This window comes from Staurois parvus, unplaced genomic scaffold, assembly GCF_062004578.1.
Source record: "Staurois parvus isolate SC_StPar_1 unplaced genomic scaffold, SC_StPar_1.0 ptg002978l, whole genome shotgun sequence".
NCBI lineage: Eukaryota > Metazoa > Chordata > Amphibia > Anura > Ranidae > Staurois > Staurois parvus.
Genome location: NW_028320774.1, coordinates 182817 through 202160, shown reverse-complemented (window position 1 = coordinate 202160; position 19344 = coordinate 182817). Strand labels below are relative to the sequence as shown.

The 19344-nt window shown below is 47.6% G+C and overlaps 1 protein-coding gene across 10 annotated transcripts in view; it reads left to right on the top strand.

Annotated features, from left to right (window-relative positions):
- The window catches only part of LOC149428763 (echinoderm microtubule-associated protein-like 1), a 182217-nt gene that overhangs the window by 44315 nt on the left and 118558 nt on the right, over positions 1-19344 (top strand). For 9 of the 10 annotated variants that reach the window (XM_089667028.1, XM_089667027.1, XM_089667026.1 and 6 more), the window contains exon 1: positions 16325-16483. The exons of the other annotated variant lie outside the window; for it this stretch is intronic. In XM_089667028.1, coding sequence (XP_089523154.1) covers positions 16426-16483 — 58 coding nt within the window. In that variant the 5' untranslated portion in view covers positions 16325-16425. Of the gene's footprint in view, positions 1-16324; positions 16484-19344 lie in introns of those variants that run through there. 10 annotated transcript variants of the gene reach the window in all.

Here is a 19344-nt window from a genome sequence, read left to right as displayed (position 1 = left end):
AGTGAATATCTGCAATTCTCACAAACCATTGCAAGAGCGTGGGGGGAGACTCCTGCCTCCAGAGCGCTGGGATACATGCCCTCAGCACGTTCAGCAGATGAATCAGCATGGAATGTTTAAATTTTCATGTGGGGAGATCGGAGAGAAGAGGAAGGTCCCTGCCCAACTCGGAGGATTTTATTTGATATGGCACTTTAGACCAAAAACTATCCAGCTTTGTTCAGAAGATATGAAGGATGGTGCCCTCCCCTTCCTTACATCTCCAGTAAACATTTGAGGTATCAGGGTAAATGTTCCATAGCAGCAAGGGGGCCTTATACCAGTAGGTACGTATTTTGTAACCTAACTCCTGATACTTGCATGTCCTGGATAAGTAGTGGGCAAAGTATAACACATCTTCCCTCTGTTCTGGGGAAAGGGTGACTCCCAAATCCCTTTCCTATTTTCATAAAAATGAGGAATAAAGGACTCAGCTGGGTAGAGTAGTATCTTACACACAGCGGAAACCGAAGACCCCAACTCCATAGCAGGGTGAGAGGAGATCCCACAAAACAACAAGCTATGGAGAAAATGCGACAATCAGCGAAGGGGCCTGGCATCTAAAGGCGGCTCGCTCATGCAGAGATAGCAGAAAGGTCCTTTATATGGTATCCCGAGATTAAATTGTGTTGACAATAAGAGACATGTCAAAGGAGTGATCGCAACCTAATATCAGAGAGACTTGGGGAAAGTCTAGATGGCCAATTACAGGGTACAACCCAGAGGGACTGGTGTCAGACGTGAAAGAAGGTCAGAGCTGATGAACCAGCTTGAATGTCGCTCTGATCAAGGAGTGTCTCTTAGAGACCCCAAAGAAAACAACTCTATCCAAGGTAAACATTGCAGCAGAATGAACGTGCAAGATTGTTCAATGTTCATCCATGGCTTATGCTCACAATCTCTGAACCAGGCTAGCACCCTGGAGAGGTGGGTCACCCGGTAATATCAAAGTGGATCCAGGAAAGCCATGCCCCCATGTATCTTTTACATGGCCAAATAAGTATGGTCCAGAAGGGCGTGTGACCTAGTCCTAACAAAGACACTCCAGACTGATTACAGTAAGGGCTAGAGATGGGTAGAGTCTGAAGGAGGTAGAGAAGTCTAGGCATAGCGTTCATATTGAGAATGGAATTACAGTCCATCCAGGAGTAGGACTTCTTATGCCACCTATGGAGGTCCTCCTTCAAGGTGCAAAGCATGAGTGGAAAATTAGTTGCAAAAATGTGATCGACTCTCAGTGTGCTTTTCACCCCCAAGTAGGTAAGGTTCGAGGTAGTCCACAGGAAGGGGAATGACAACCAAGGAGAGGTAACCCTTCTAGGGGACAATGTTTTGTTGAGCATCTCAGACTTATGAAGATTCACTTTAAGGCCTCATGTACACATGAACCTAGACATTAAACTTTCCTTGCAGCAGAAAAAAGCTAAATGCACCAAAAACGCGTGTAAACATGGTACCATGTTTGCCCATGTTTAGCACTTGGACATTTATTCATATGATTGGCCAGAATATTTTCCATTGATAAACAACCAAGTGCTAAACATGGGTTTACACGAGTTTATACCGTGTTTAGAGTTTTTTGGCCAAAACGTTCCTCTCCTGAATGTGATTATTCTGCATTCAGAAGAGGAATGTTTAACTGCCCCTAAACTCTGGTGAAAGCCTATGTGTACATGGACACATAATCAAGAAGAAGGGTTAGCCGCACACCACATGGTTAATGAAATATCACAATGGTTTATTGAATCCATAGGACATAAAAGGCACCAGGACAAGTACAGAACTGTTGACGCATTTCACACGATCACGTGCTTATTCATAATGTGATATTCCATCAACCATCCAGTGTGCGGCTAACCCTTCTTCTTGATTGCACATGTGTGGTGGTGAGCCAGAGCCTGCACCTGCCTTGGTTTGATGTGGATCGTTTACCAGAGCGGTAATTTCTTTGTTCTTTACATGGACACATAGGCTTTTATTGAGTTGAGTTTAGGGTCTTTGGCAAAAAAATGCAAAAAGCTCCTAAACTCACGTTTAGGAGCAGCAATGTACATGAGCCCTAAAGTTGGAAGGGGCTCCATATTTATCAGATTTGCTCAGAAGATTAGGTAGGGCTACTTCCAGGTTCGTCACATAAAAGAAATCATCTGCAAAGCAGCTGGTTTCTGCATGGTTGAACCCACAGTGTAACTCCTGATATCTGGATTTTGGCATACGTGCCTCAGAAACAGCTCTAGAGTCAGAATGAAGATTAGGGGTGACAAAGGGCAACCTCGTTGGGTACCATCATAGAGAGGAAAGTAAGCCGACAATGCTTCATTTGCAAACCGCCGTCGTGGGTGTAGAGTAAATGGCATTTCTCCATTTAAGGAAGTTTGTTCCAACCCCAATGTGAGCGAGTGTCTCCCTCAGGAAGTCCCAATCCAAGCCTTGTCTGAATCAGATGACAATAGGCACAGTGGTTTTCCGTGAAAGTGGGCTAGATGGATAATATAAAGCACTTTCATGGTGTTGTTCTTGTCTTCCTTGATGGGCATAAAGTCCACTTGATCAGGGTGGAGGAGCTCCTGAAGAAGAGGTAGAGGTCAAAGTGACAAGATCTTTGTGAAGATCTTGTGATCTCCTCCCATTATTTCTGTTGTGAGTATTCTTTATGATAAGGTACGGTGGCCCCAATAGAGAGAGTCAGCTGACCCAATACTGACATGAGGATAGGCAGGGAAAGAATAATTATGATAAGAAAAACATTTTTCTGTTTTTTAGACATACTATATTTCTGATCACCTTTATGACTATTTTCTTCAACAACTAAAACAAAGGATGCGGAGAACGGAAGTATACGGGTGTAAAGTACAATCGGATATAAACAAATTTGGGTTTTATGCATTTTTATAATTTTTGGTGATAGAACTGATGCCAAGGTTAGGAAAAGGACCCTCAATGACATGATGAGGAAAATGTTCTCATCTGGCCAGGGAACGCCTCGTCAGTCAAGGTGTCCAATCTCCTAGAAAAAGAGGGACTGTCCTTCCTCGCCGCATCCCTCATTTAGGATGTTACTACCCTCAGGTAAAATCTATCAGCCCCCATTTACTCAGACCTGTAGTATCTATGTACAAATATGTCCGGCGTTCTACTGACCACTCACACTGCAATTTTATTGACTTAAAACCATTTTAATCCATAAAAATGACGAAGAGTAGGAACCACCACAATGACCTACAGACAGCCCAATATGAGTTCAATAGTGAGAAAAATGCTGCAAACACGGGGCTCAGTGCTGCCCCCTAGACATGGATAAACGTGAGGGGTTATAATGTGTCATAGTAGTGAGCGGTAGTACTGTGGAGTTAGAGTTACCCTAACACTAGGTAGTATAATGAGGTGAGAGGAAGTATAACGGGGTGATGGCTTGTATAGTGGGGGGATAGATAGTATAGTGGGGTGAGAGGTAATATAGTGGGGGGATAGGTTGTATAATGGGGTGAAAGGTAGTATAGTGGGGGGATGGGTTGTATAATGGGGTGAAAGATAGTATAGTGGAGGGATAAGTTGTATAGTGGGGTGAAAGGTAGTATAGTGGGGGGATAGGTTGTATAGTGGGGTGACAGGTAGCATAGTGGGGGGATAGGTTGTATAGTACGGTGATATGATGTACTGTAGAGAGGTGACAGATATTATAGTGGGGTGGTAGAATGTATAGTGGGGTGACAGGTAGTATAAGGGGGTGATAACTTGTATAGCGGGGGGGGACAGTTTGTATAGTGGGGGGTTAGGTTGTATAGTGGGGTGACAGTTAGTATAGTGGGGGGATAGGTTGTATAGTGGGGTGACAGGTAGTAAAGTGGGGGGATAGGTAGCATAGTGGGGGGATATGTTGTATAGTAGGGTGACAGGTAGTATAGTGGGGGGGATAGGTTGTATAGTGGGGTGACAGGTTTTATAGTGGGGTGACAGGTTGTATAGTGGGGTGACAGGTAGTATAGTGGGGGGATAGGTTGTATAGTAGGATGACAGGTAGTATAGTGGGGGGATAGGTTGTATAGTGGGGTGACAGGTTTTATAGTGGGGTGACAGGTAGTATAGTGGGGTGACAGGTAGTATAGTGGGGTGACAGGTAGTATAGCGGGAGGATAGGTTGTATAGTAGGGTGACAGGTTTTATAGTGGGGTGACAGGTAGTATAGTGGGGTGACAGGTTGTATAGTAGGGTGACAAGTAGTATAGTGGGGGGATAGGTAGTATAGTTGGGTGACAGGTAGTATAGAGGGGGGGGATAGGTAGTATAGTGGGGGGATAGGTTGTATAGTGGGGTGACAGGTAGTATAGTGGGGGATAGGTAGTATAGTTGGGTGACAGGTAGTATAGAGGGGGGGGATAGGTAGTATAGTGGGGGGATAGGTTGTATAGTGGGGTGACAGGTAGTATAGTGGGGGATAGGTTGTATAGTAGGGTGACAAGTAGTATAGTGGGGGGATAGGTAGTATAGTTGGGTGACAGGTAGTATAGAGGGGGGGGATAGGTAGTATAGTGGGGGGATAGGTTGTATAGTGGGGTGACAGGTAGTATAGTGGGGTATAGGTTGTATAGTGGGGGGGTAGGATGTATAGTAGGGTGACAGGTAGTATAGCGGGAGGATAGGTAGTATAGTAGGGTGACATCTAGTATAGCGGGGGATAGGTAGTATAGTGGGGGGATAGGTAGCATAGTAGTGGGATAGGTTGTATAGTGGGGGTATAAGTTGTTTAATGGGGGGTAGGATGTATAGTGGGGTGACAGGTAGTATAGCGGAGGGATAAGATGTATAGTGGGGTACCAGGTAGTATAGTGGGGGTTAGGTTGTATAGTGGGGGTATAAGTTGTATAATGGGGGGTAGGATGTATAGTGGGGTGACAGGTAGTATAGTGGGGGATAGGTTGTATAGTGGGGGTATAAGTTGTATAATGGGGGGTAGGATGTATAGTGGGGTGACAGGTAGTATAATGGGGGGACAGATTGGATAGGTTGAATAAACTATCAACACCCCCCCCCAATCAAGTTATCACAACATTATAATAAATCAAATGGTGCAGCGCTAACCTGCAAATAAACTATTAACCAAAATGATACTAATATAATACATACGTGACAAAAAAACGTGAACTAAATCCACTCTGGGATCTATAGTGAAAAAAAGTGGTTGAACATAATAATCAGAAAGTGAAATCAAACAAGTCCAAATGGGAGTAGGATAAAGTGAACAAAGTGAACTGATCCTACTCAGGGATCCAAAGTGACATCCACACAGTGATTAAACGTGGTGACTTAAAAATAAATATATTATGAATCCAAAAAAAGTCCAAATGGGACTGAAAATGTGAAAACAACAAATAAAAAAATGTGTCACAAATCCCTTAATTTGGGATTGATATCACTCAAACAAAACACAATTACATCTTCAAAAAACTCTATTGATAAGTAAACCAAAGTGGCAGCACTGAGTAAGAGATCCGCTCTGAGCATTTACAAGAAGACCTGCTCCTTACATGCTGATCTCTTACTCAGTGCTCACAGTTTGCTCACCTGCATGTTTGAAAAGTCGTTGGACCATCTGGTGTTTATGCACCTTTGAACTTTTTCTATATATATTTGTGTATATTCTTAATTTTTTTTTATACTTTTTATAACTTTCTATTTTTATAATCTTTTATTATTTATATTCGATTTTATGTTTGGTATATATATCATCATTATCCACAATTAAGGGATGGTGATGTTTGCTATGATTATTTATTATATTATCAATAGAGTTTTTTGAAGATTCAACACAACACGCACCTTTGTAGAGGAGCTTTTATCCCCTATTAGAGATTCACTTATCTGTCACTTGAATTTGAATTTTTATTTATTTTTAGACAAGCATTGGTCACTGTAATTGTGTTTTGTTTGAGTGATATTAATCCCAAATTAAAGGATTTGTGACACATTTTTTATTTGTTGTTTTCACATTTTCAGTCCCATTTGGACTTATTTTGGAATCATAATATATTTCTTTTTAAGTCACCACGTTTAATCACTGTGTGGATGTCACTTTGGATCCCTGAGTAGGATCAGTTCACTTTGTTCACATTATCCTACTCCCATTTGGACTTGTTTGATTTCACTTTCTGATTATTATGTTCAACCACTTTTTTTCACTATAGATCCCAGAGTGGATCTAGTTCACGTTTTTTGTCACGTATGTATTATAGTAATATAATTTTGGTCAATAGTTTATTTTCAGGTTAGCGCTGCACCATTTGATTTATTATTGTTGTATTTTCATATGGTATACGATCGGGTGTTAGCAGCTTCCTACGGTCAGTAGCAACTTAATTAAGAGTGCAGGAGGATCATACTACAATTATCACCCCACTATACTAAATGTCACTTACTATAATACCTTTCACCCCACTATACAACCTATCGTAGTATAGGTAATATAGTGGGGTGACAGGTATTATAGTCAGGGGATAGGAAGTACAGTGGAGTAATGGGAGGTAGTATATTGAGGTGATAGGATGTATAGTAGGGTGAAAGGTAGTATACTGGGGGGAATATGTTGTATAGTGGGGTGACAGGTATTATAGTCAGGGGATAGGTAGTACAGTAGAGTAATGGGGGGTAGTATAGTGAGGTGATAGGTTGTATAGTGGAGTGAAAGGTAGTATAGCGGGAGAATAGGTTGTATAGTAGGGTGACATCTGGTATAGCGGGAGGATAGGTTGAACAGTGGGTGACAGGTAGTATAGTGGGGGATAGGTTGTATAGTAGAGTGACAGGTAGTATAGTGGAGGGGTAGGTAGTATAGGGGGGTGACAGGTAGTATAGTGGAGGAATAGGATGTATAGTGGGGTGACAGGTAGTATAGCGGGGGGCTAGGTTGTATAGTGGGGTGACAGGTAGTACAGTGGGGGATAGGTTGCATAGTGGGGTGACAGGTAGTATAGTGGGGGGATAGGTTGTATAGTAGGGTGACAGGTAGTATAGTGGGGGGATAGGTTATATAGTGGGGTGACAGGTAGTGTAGTGGGGGGATAGGTTGTATAGTGGGGTGACAGGTAGTATAGTGGAGGAATAGGATGTATAGTGGGGTGACAGGTAGTATAGCGGGGGCTAGGTTGTATAGTGGGGTGACAGGTAGTACAGTGGGGGATAGGTTGCATAGTGGGGTGACAGGTAGTATAGTGGGGGGATAGGTTGTATAGTAGGGTGACAGGTAGTATAGTGGGGGGATAGGTTATATAGTGGGGTGACAGGTAGTGTAGTGGGGGGATAGGTTGTATAGTGGGGTGACTGGTAGTATAGTGGGGGGATAGGTTATATAGTGGGGTGACAGGTAGTATAGCGGAGGGCTAGGATGTATAGTGGGGTGACAGGTAGTATAGTGGGAGGATAGGTTATATAGTGGGGTGACTGGTAGTATAGCGGGGGGCTAGGATGTATAGTGGGGTGACAGGTAGTATAGTGGGAGGATAGGTTGTATAGTGGGGGGATAGGTTGTATAGTGGGGGGATAGGTTGTATAGTGGGAGGATAGGTTGTATAGTAGGGTGACAGGTAGTATAGTGGGAGGATAGGTTGTATAGTGGGAGGATAGGTTGTATAGTGGGGGGATAGGTTGTATAGTGGGGTGACAGGTAGTATAGTGGGGGGATAGGTTGTATAGTGGGGTGACAGGTAGTATAGTGGGGGGATAGGTAGAATAATGGGGGAATAGGTTGTATAGTGGGGTGACAGGTAGTATAGTGGGTCGATAGACTGTATAGTAGGGTGAAAGATAGTATAGTGGGATGACAGGTAGTATAGTGGGGGGATAGGTATTATAGTGGGGTGACAGGTAGTATAGTGGGGTGACAGGTAGTATAGTGGGGGGATAGGTAGTATAGTAGGGTGACAGGTAGTATAGTGGGGGGATAGGTTGTATAGTGGAGTGACAGGTACTATAGTGCGGGATAGGTAGTATAGTGGGGTGACAGGTAGTATAGTGGGGGGATAGGATGTATAGTGGGGTGACAGGTACTATAGTGCGGGGATAGGTAGTATAGTGGAGTGACAGGTACTATAGTGCGGGGATAGGTAGTATAGTGGAGTGACATGTACTATAGTGCGGGATAGGTAGCATAGTGGAGTGACATGTACTATAGTGCGGGATAGGTAGCATAGTGGGGTGACAGGTAGTATAGTGGGGGGATAGGATGTATAGTGGGGTGACAGGTACTATAGTGGGGGGATAGGTTGTATAGTGGAGTGACAGGTACTATAGTGCGGGGATAGGTTGTATAGTGGCGGATAGGTAGTATAGTGGGGTGACAGGTAGTATAGTTGACGGGGATAGGTACTATAGTGGGGTGACAGGTAGTATAGTGGGGTGACAGGTAGTATAGCGGGAGGATAGGTTGTATAGTGGGGTGACAGGTAGTATAGTGGGAGGATAGGTTGTATAGTGGGGGGTAGGATGTATAGCTGGGTGACAGGTAGTATAATGGGGGGATAGGTTGTATAGTGGGGTGACAGGTAGTATAGGGGGGGGGTAGGTTGTATAGTGGGGTGACAGGTAGTATAGTGGGGTGATAGGATGTATAGTGGGGGTATAAGTTATATAGTGGGGGGATAGGTAGTACAGTGGGGTGACGGGTAGTATAGTGGGTCGATAGGCTGTACAGTAGGGTGAAAGATAGTATAGCGGGAGGATAGGTAGTATAGTGGGGGGATAGGTAGTATAGTGGGGGGATAGGTAGTATAGTGGGGGGATAGGTTGTATAGTGGGGGATAGGTAGTATAGTGGGGTGACAAGTAGTATAGTGGGGGATAGGTAGTATAGTGGGGTGACAAGTAGTATAGTGGGGTGACAGGTAGTATAGTGGGGGATAGGTAGTATAGTGGGGTGACAAGTAGTATAGTGGGGGGATAGGTTGTATAGTGGGGTGACAGGTAGTATAGTGGGGGGATAGGTTGTATAGTGGGGGGATAGGTTGTATAGTGGAAGATAGGTTGTATAGTGGAGGATAGGTAGTATAGTGGGGGATAGGTTGTAAAGTGGGGGGATAGGTAGTATAGTGGGGGGATAGGTTGTATAGTGGGGTGACAGGTAGTATAGTGGGGGGATAGGTAGCATAGTGGGGTGACAAGTAGTATAGTGGGGGGATAGGTTGTATAGTGGGGGGATAGGTTGTATAGTGGAGGATAGGTAGTATAGTGGGGGATAGGTTGTAAAGTGGGGGGATAGGTAGTATAGTGGGGGGATAGGTTGTATAGTGGGGGATAGGTAGTATAGTGGGGGGATAGGTTGTATAGTGGGGGATAGGTAGTATAGTAGGGGATAGGTAGTATAGTGGGGGGATAGGTTGTATAGTGGGGGATAGGTAGTATAGTGGAGGATAGGTAGTATAGTGGGGGATAGGTAGTATAGTGGGGTGACAAGTAGTATAGTGGGGTGACAGGTAGTATAGTGGGGGATAGGTAGTATAGTGGGGTGACAAGTAGTATAGTGGGGGGATAGGTTGTATAGTGGGGTGACAGGTAGTATAGTGGGGGGATAGGTAGCATAGTGGGGTGACAAGTAGTATAGTGGGGGATAGGTTGTATAGTGGGGGGATAGGTTGTATAGTGGGGGATAGGTAGTATAGTGGAGGATAGGTAGTATAGTGGGGGATAGGTAGTATAGTTGGAGGATAGGTTGTATAGTGGGGGGATAGGCAGTATAGTGGGGGATAGGTAGTATAGTGGGGGATAGGTAGTATAGTGGGGGATAGGTAGTATAGTGGGGGATAGGTAGTATAGTAGGGGGATAGGTAGTATAGTGGGGTGACAGGTAGTATAGTGGGGGGATAGGTAGTATAGTGGGGTGACAGGTAGTATAGTGGGGGGATAGGTTGTATAGTGGGGTGACAGGTAGTATAGTGGGGGGATAGATTGTATAGTGGGGTGACAGGTAGTATAGTGCGGGATAGGTAGTATAGTGGGGTGACAGGTAGTATAGCAGGGGGATAGGTTGTATAGTGGGGTGACAGGTACTATAGTGGGGGGATAGGTAGTATAGTGGGGTGACAAGTAGTATAGTGGGGGGATAGGTTGTATAGTGGGGGAATAGGTAGTATAGTGGGGTGACAAGTAGTATAGTGGGGGGACAGGTTGTATGGTGGGGTGACAGGTAGTATAGTGGGGGGATAGGTTGACGAAGAGTAGGGACCACCCAATATGAGTTAACAGTGAATAAATGCTGCAAACACGGGGCTCAGTGCTGCCCCCTAGACATGGATAAACGTGAGGGGTTATAATGTGTCATAGTAGTGAGCGGTAGTACTGTGGAGTTAGAGTTACCCTAACACTAGGTAGTATAATGAGGTGAGAGGAAGTATAACGGGGTGATGGCTTGTATAGTGGGGGGATAGATAGTATAGTGGGGTGAGAGGTAATATAGTGGGGGGATAGATAGTATAGTGGGGTGAGAGGTAATATAGTGGGGGGATAGATAGTATAGTGAGGTGTGAGGTAGTATAGTGGGGGGATAGATAGTATAGTGGGGTGACAGGTATTACAGTCAGGGGATAGGTAGTGCAGTGGAGTAATGGGGGGTAGTATAGTGAAGTGATAGGATGTATAGTGGGGTGAAAAGTAGTATAGTGGGGGGTAGTAAAGAGGTGGGATATGTAGTATAGTGGGGGTAGTAGTTACATATTGTGTGAGTAGGATGTGGTAATAGTGGGGTATCAGGAAGTATACTTTGGTACTGTAGGATGTTAGTTTAGTAGGGGTAGTAGTACTGTGTGGCAATAATGGAGGTGGTAGAGTAGGGGTAATAGTACTGTGTAGTATTATTGGGGATGGTAGTACCGTGTGGTAATATTGGGGGTAGTAGTACTGGGTGGTAATATTGAGGGTAATAGTACTGTGTAGTATTATTAGAGTTAGAAGTACTGGGAGGTAATATTGGATGTAGTAGCACAGTGTGGTAATATTGGGGGCGACCGTAGTGGGAGGTAATACTGGGGGTGGTAGTACTGGGCGCTAATATAGGGGATGGTAGTACTGGGTGGTAATATTGGGGGTGGTAGTACTGGGTGGTAATATTGGGGTGGTAGTGCTGGGTGGTAATATTGGGGTGGTAGTACTGGGTGATAATATTGGGTGTGGTAGTACTGGGTAGCAATGTTGGGGGTGGTAGTACTGGGTGGTAATATTAGGATGGTAGTACTGTGTAGTATTATTAGGGGTAGAAGCAGGGGCGGACTGACCATTTGGAAACTCGGGCACTGCCAGAGGGCCTGGGGTCAGTAGGGGGCCCCATGAGATGCCCCTGGTACATTTTTCATAGGCTATTTTGAGTTTGAGCAAGGACACCAGGGACCCATGATCCCCTATTGCCCGGGGGCCCCATGAGTTTTCAATCCGCCCCTGGGTAGAAGTACTCGGAGGTAATATTGGGTGTAGTAGCACAGTGTGGTAATATTGGGGGTGAACGTAATGGGAGGTATTATTGGGAGCAGTAGTACTGGGTGGTAATATTGGGGCTCGTAGTACTGGGTGCTAATATAGGGGATGGTAATACTGGGAGGTACTATTGGGGTGGTTGTACTGGGTGGTAATGTTAGGGTGGTAGTGCTGGGTGTAAAATTGGGGGTGGTAGTACTGGGTGATAATATTGGGTGTGGTAGTACTGGGTTGTAATGTTGGGGGTGGTAGTACTGGGTGGTAATATTAGGATGGTAGTACTATGTAGTATTATTAAGGGTAGAAGTACTGGGAGGTAATATTGGGTGTAGTAGCACAGTGTGGTAATATTGGGGGCGAACGTAATGGGAGGTATTATTGGGGGCGGTAGTACTGGGTGCAAAAATAGGGGATGGTAATTATGGTAGGTAATATTGGGGTGGTAGTACTGGGTGATAATGTTAGGGTGGTAGTGCTGGGTGGTAATATTGGGGGTGGTAGTACTGGGTTGTAGTATTGGGGTGGTAGTACTGGGTGGTAATGTTTGGGGGTGGTAGTACTGAGTGGTAATATTGGGGTGGTAGTACTGGGTGGTAATATTAGGGTGGTAGTACTGGGTGGTAGTATTGGGGATGGTAGTACTGGGTGGTAATATTAGGGTGGTAGTACTGGTGGTAATGTTGGGGTAGTAGTACTGAGTGGTAATGTTGGGGATGGTAGTACTGGGTGGTAATGTTGCGGATGGTAGTACTGCATGGTAATGTTGGGGTGGTAGTTTTGGGTGATAAGATTGGGGTGTTGGGTACTGGGTGGTAGTATTGGGGACAGTAGTGCTGGGTGGTAATATTGAGGTGGTAGTACTGGGTGGTAATATTGGGGTGGTAGTACTGGGTGGTAACGTTGGGGGTAGTAGTACTGGGTGGTAATGTTGGGGGCGGTAGTACTGGGTGGTAGTATTGGGGTGGTAGTACTGGGTGGTAGTATTGGGGTGGTAGTACTGGGTGGTAATGTTGGGGGAGGTAGTACTGGGTGGTAGTATTGGGGGTGGTTCTACTGGGTGGTAGTATTGGGGTGGCAGTACTGGGTGGTAATCAGGGGCGTACTGACAACTCATGGGGCCCCCGGGCAATAGGGGATCATGGGGCCCCTGTGTCCTTGCCCAAACTCAAAAAAGCCTATGAAAAAGGTACCAGGGGCATCTCATGGGGCCCCCTACTGACCCCGAGCCCTCGGGCAATGCCGAGTTTCCAAATGGTCAGTCCGTTCCTGGTGGTAATGTTGGGGACGGTAGTGCTGGGTAGTAATATTGCGGTGGTAGTACTGGGTGGTAATATTGGGGGTGGTAGTACTGGGTGGTAATGTTAGTGGTGGTAGTACTGGGTGGTAATATTGGGGTGGTAGTACCGGGTGGTAATGTTGGGGATGGTAGTACCGGGTGTTAATGTTGGCGATGGTAGTATCGGGTGGTAATGTTTGGGGTGGTAGTACTGGGTGGTAATGTTGGGGGTGGTAGTACTGGGTGGTAATGTTGGGGGTGGTAGTACTGGGTGGTAGTATTTGTGTGGTAGTACTGGGTGATAATGTTGGGGGTGGTAGTACTGGGTTGTAGTATTGAGGTGGTAGTACTAGGTGGTAATGTTGGGGGTGGTAGTACCGGGTGGTAATGTTGGGGGTGGTAGTACCGGGTGGTAATATTGGGGTGGTAATACCGGGTGGTAATGTTGGGATGGTAGTACCGGGTAGTAATGTTGGGGGTGGTAGTACCGGGTGGTAGTATTGGGGTGGTAGTACTGGGTGGTAATATTTGGATGGTAGTACCGGGTGGTAATGTTGGGGGTGGTAGTACTGGGGTGGTAATGTTGGTGGTGGTAATGTTGGGGGTGGTAGTACTGGGGTGGTAATGTTGGGGGTGGTAGTACTGGGGTGGTAATGTTGGGGGTGGTAGTACTGGGGTTGTAATGTTGGGGTGGTAGTACCGGGTGGTAGTACTGGGGTGGTAATGTTGGGGGTGGTAGTACTGGGGTGGTAATGTTGGGGGTGGTAGTACTGGGGTGGTAATATTGGGGTGGTAATGTTGGGGGTGGTAGTACTGGGGTGGTAATGTTGGGGGTGGTAATGTTGGGGGTGGTAGTACCGGGTGGTAGTACTGGGGTGGTAATGTTGGGGGTGGTAGAACTGGGGTGGTAATATTGGGGTGGTAATGTTGGGGGTGGTAGTACTGGGGTGGTAATGTTGGGGGTGGTAATGTTGGGGGTGGTAGTACCGGGTGGTAGTACTGGGGTGGTAATGTTGGGGGTGGTAGTACTGGGGTGGTAATATTGGGGTGGTAATGTTGGGGGTGGTAGTACTGGGATGGTAGTACAGGGGTGGTAATGTTGGGGGTGGTAGTACTGGGGTGGTAATGTTGGGGGTGGTAGTACCGGGTGGTAATGTTTGGGGTGGTAGTACTGGGTGGTAATGTTGGGGTGGTAATGTTGGGGGTGGTAGTACTGGGTGGTAGTAGTGGTGTGGTAGTACCGGGTGGTAATGTTGGGGGTGGTATTACTGGGTGGTAATGTTGGGGGTGGTAGTACTGGGTGGTAGTAGTGGTGTGGTAGTACCGGGTGGTAATGTTGGGGGTGGTAGTACCGGGTGGTAATGTTGGGGGTGGTAGTAGTGGTGTGGTAGTACCGGGTGGTAATGTTGGGGGTGGTAGTACCGGGTGGTAGTACTGGGGTGGTAATGTTGGGGGTGGTAGTACTGGGGTGGTAATATTGGGGTGGTAATGTTGGGGGTGGTAGTACCGGGTGGTAATGTTGGGGTGGTAGTACCGGGTGGTAATGTTGGGATGGTAGTACCGGGTGGTAATGTTGGGGGTGGTAGTACCGGGTGGTAGTACTGGGGTGGTAATGTTGGGGGTGGTAGTACTGGGGTGGTAATATTGGGGTGGTAATGTTGGGGGTGGTAGTACCGGGTGGTAATGTTGGGGTGGTAGTACCGGGTGGTAATGTTGGGGGTGGTAGTACTGGGGTGGTAATGTTGGGGGTGGTAGTACTGGGGTGGTAATATTGGGGTGGTAATGTTGGGGGTGGTAGTACTGGGGTGGTAATATTGGGGTGGTAATGTTGGGGGTGGTAGTACTTGGGTGGTAATATTGGGGTGGTAATGTTGGGGGTGGTAGTACTTGGGTGGTAGTACTGGGGTGGTAATATTGGGGGTGGTAGTACCGGGTGGTAATGTTGGGGGTGGTAATATTGGGGTGGTAATATTGGGGGTGGTAGTACCGGGTGGTAATGTTGGGGGTGGTAGTACCGGGTGGTAATGTTGGGGGTGGTAGTACTGGGGTGGTAGTACTGGGGTGGTAGTACTGGGGTGGTAATGTTGGGGTGGTAGTACTGGGGTGGTAATATTGGGGTGGTAATGTTGGGGGTGGTAATATTGGGGTGGTAATGTTGGGGGTGGTAGTACTGGGGTGGTAATGTTGGGGGTGGTAATGTTGGGGGTGGTAGTACCGGGTGGTAGTACTGGGGTGGTAATGTTGGGGGTGGTAGTACTGGGGTGGTAATATTGGGGTGGTAATGTTGGGGGTGGTAGTACTGGGGTGGTAATGTTGGGGGTGGTAGTACTGGGGTGGTAATGTTGGGGGTGGTAGTACCGGGTGGTAGTACTGGGGTGGTAATGTTGGGGGTGGTAGTACTGGGGTGGTAATATTGGGGTGGTAATGTTGGGGGTGGTAGTACTGGGATGGTAGTACTGGGGTGGTAATGTTGGGGGTGGTAGTACTGGGGTGGTAATGTTGGGGGTGGTAGTACTGGGTGGTAATGTTGAGGTGGTAATGTTGGGGGTGGTATTACTGGGTGGTAATGTTGGGGGTGGTAGTATTGGGTGGTAATGTTGGGGGTGGTATTACTGGGTGGTAATGTTGGGGGTGGTAGTACTGGGTGGTAGTAGTGGTGTGGTAGTACTTGGTGGTAATGTTGGGGGTTGTAGTACCGGGTGGTAATGTTGGGGGTGGTAGTACCGGGTGGTAATGTTGGGGGTGGTAGTAGTGGGTGGTAGTACTGGGGTGGTAATGTTGGGGGTGGTAGTACTGGGGTGGTAATATTGGGGTGGTAATGTTGGGGGTGGTAGTACCGGGTGGTAATGTTGGGGGTGGTAGTACTGGGGTGGTAATGTTGGGGGTGGTAGTACTGGGGTGGTAATATTGGGGTAGTAATGTTGGGGGTGGTAGTACTGAGGTGGTAATGTTGGGGGTGGTAGTACTGGGGTGGTAATATTGGGGTGGTAATGTTGGGGGTGGTAGTACTTGGGTGGTAATATTGGGGTGGTAATGTTGGGGGTGGTAGTACTTGGGTGGTAGTACTGGGGTGGTAATATTGGGGGTGGTAGTACCGGGTGGTAATGTTGGGGGTGGTAGTACTGGGGTGGTAATGTTGGGGTGGTAATGTTGGGGGTGGTAACATTGGGGTGGTAATGTTGGGGTGGTAATGTTGGGGGGTGGTAGTACCGGGGTGGTAATATTGGGGTGGTAATGTTGGGGGTGGTAGTACTGGGGTGGTAATGTTGGGGTGGTAATGTTGGGGGTGGTAATATTGGGGTGGTAATGTTGGGGTGGTAATGTTGGGGGTGGTAGTACCGGGGTGGTAATATTGGGTGGTAATGTTGGGGGTGGTAGTACCGGGTGGTAGTAGTAATAATCGGGTATTATAGTTCGGCAATGAGGGGCGGGCAGGGGGAGGGGTTTGTAGTCACTCGGGGGGCGGGGTAGGGTGAATCGTCTCCCTCTCCTGGGCGGGGGGCGGTGCTTGAGCTGGGCAGGGGGCGGGGCCGCGATGTGGTGTCAGTGTCTCCGGTGGCGGGCGGTAGTCGGTCTGGTGGTTGTCATGGTAACAGAGGGGGTGTGCGGAGGGGGCGGGATCTGCTGAGCACCGGGGAGAGGATTCCAGGATCGGGCGGTATGGAGGACGGATACTCGGCGCTGTACGACACCGGCCCGCTCTTCTCCTTCTGTCACGGTGAGTGTCGGTCCGGTGGGGAGGGGGGGAGAGTACCGGAGAGGGTCGGTGTTCGGTTCGGTGTGTGGGGGGCGTCATCACCCCTCCCCCTCATACACCCGGCACCCCCATTGTGACCCGGACAGGTGAGGGGGGATCGTTCATCTGCTATCGGGGGAGAGAACATGTTCTCCATGAAGCTGAGGGCGGCAGACCGGCCGGGGGGGTCCCAGCAATCCCTACAATGGGGACCTCTGAGCTGAGCCATGGGGGAAGAACAGTGTTGACTTGGCCTCCAAATTACCCAGATCTCCATCCAATGGACCATCAGTGGGAAGTGCTGACAGAACGAGTCTGATCCATGGAGACCCCGACTGACCGGACCTGATACACCCGGGGGGGGGGGTCCATAGGGGGAGGGGGGACTCAGTACTGGGGGGGGGCTCATCGGTACATACAGCGCCATTGTATGGCTGGAGGTTTCGGGTTGTTGTCCTGCTGGAAGGGGAACCTCCGCCCCGGGATCAGGTCTTCTGCAGTCTCTGTATTTGGCTCCATCCATCTTCCCATCAACTCTGACCAGCTTCCCTGTCCCTGCTGAAGAAAAGCATCCCCACCACATGATGCCACCACCATGTTTCACAGTGGGGATGGTGTGTTCAGGGGGATGGGCAGTGTTAGTTTTGGTGTCCATGTTGGTCTCCTCTGACCAGAGCCCCTTCTTCCACGTTTCCTGTGCCCCCCACATGGCTTCTCACAACCTGCAGACGGGACTTCTTCTGGCTTTCTTCCAACAATGGCTTCTTCTTGTCACTCTTCCATAAAGGCAGATTTGTGGACGACTAATAGTCCTCCTGAGGACAGATTCCCCCCCTGAGCTGTGATCTCTGCAGCTCCTCCACAGTTCCCATGGGCCTCTTGGCTGCTTCTCTGATGAATGCTCTCCTTGCCGGGCCGGTCAGTTTAGGTGGACGGCCATGTCTTGGTAGGTTGGCAGTTGTGCCGTACTCCTCCCATGTTCGGATGATGGATTGAACACAGCGCTCCGTGAGATGGGCAAAGCTCGGGAGATTGCTTTATAACCTGACCCTGCTTTACACTTCTCCACAACTTTATCCCTGACCTGTCTGGTGTGTTCCTTGGCCTTCATGATGCTGATTGGTCACAAATGTTCTCTAACAAACCTCTGAGGGCTTCACAGAACAGCTGGATTTATACTGAGATCACATGACACACGGGGGGGGGGGGGGGCGCTATGTACTAATGAGGGGACTTCTGAAGGCAATCGGTTCCACTGACCCCCAATGTAAGGGACATTCTTCCCACTGACCCCCCAATGTAAGGGACATTCTTCCCACTGACCACCAATGTAAGGGACATTCTTCCCACTGACCCCCAATGTAAGGGACATTCTTCCCACTGACCCCCAATGTAAGGGACATTCTTCCCACTGACCCCCAATGTAAGGGACATTCTTCCCACTGACCCCCAATGTAAGGGACATTCTTCCCACCGACCCCCAATGTAAGGGACGTTCTTCCCACTGATCACCAATGTAAGGGACATTCTTCCCACTGACCCCCAATGTAAGGGACATTCTTCCCACTGACCACCAATGTAAGGGACATTCTTCCCACTGACCCCCAATGTAAGGAGCATTCTTCCCACTGACCCCCAATGTAAGGGACATTCTTCCCACTGACCCCCAATGTAAGGGACATTCTTCCCACTGATCACCAATGTAAGGGACATTCTTCCCACTGACCCCCAATGTAAGGGACATTCTTCCCACTGATCACCAATGTAAGGGACATTCTTCCCACTGACCCCCAATGTAAGGGACATTCTTCCCACTGACCACCAATGTAAGGGACATTCTTCCCACTGACCCCCAATGTAAGGAGCATTCTTCCCACTGACCCCCAATGTAAGGGACATTCTTCCCACTGACCCCCAATGTAAGGGACATTCTTCCCACTGATCACCAATGTAAGGGACATTCTTCCCACTGACCCCCAATGTAAGGGACATTCTTCCCACTGATCACCAATGTAAGGGACATTCTTCCCACTGATCACCAATGTAAGGGACATTCTTCCCCGTGACTGATGTGGGCATCTCTTTGGCAATTCCTCATCAGGAGTCGGGGGCTCAGGTTTGCAAGGCGGCCACCTGGTCTTCTCAGCGTACATTCACAAGGTTCTACCAGGTGGATGTTGGGGCTCCAGAGGAGACGGTCTTTGGTCGCACTGTACTACGGACGGCAGAATAGATCCTGGTCTGATGGCGGTGTCTGCCAGTATACCAGTCCATAATTCTAGTATAATGACAATGACCAGATGACTCCACCAGTATACCAGTCCATAATTCTAGTATAATGACAATGACCAGATGACTCCCCACCAGTATACCAGTCCATAATTCTAGTATAATGACAATGACCAGATGACTCCCCACCAGTATACCAGTCCATAATTCTAGTATAATGACAATGACCAGATGACTCCCCACCAGTATACCAGTCCATAATTCTATTATAATGACAATGACCAGATGACTCCCCACCAGTATACCAGTCCATAATTCTAGTATAATGACAATGACCAGATGACTCCCCACCAGTATACCAGTCCATAATTCTAGTATAATGACAATGACCAGATGACTCCCCACCAGTATACCAGTCCATAATTCTAGTATAATGACAATGACCAGATGACTCTTCACCAGTATACCAGTCCATAATTCTAGTATAATGACAATGACCAGATGACTCTTCACCAGTATACCAGTCCATAATTCTAGTATGATGACAATGACCAGATGACTCTTCACCAGTATACCAGTCCATAATTCTAGTATGATGACAATGACCAGATGAC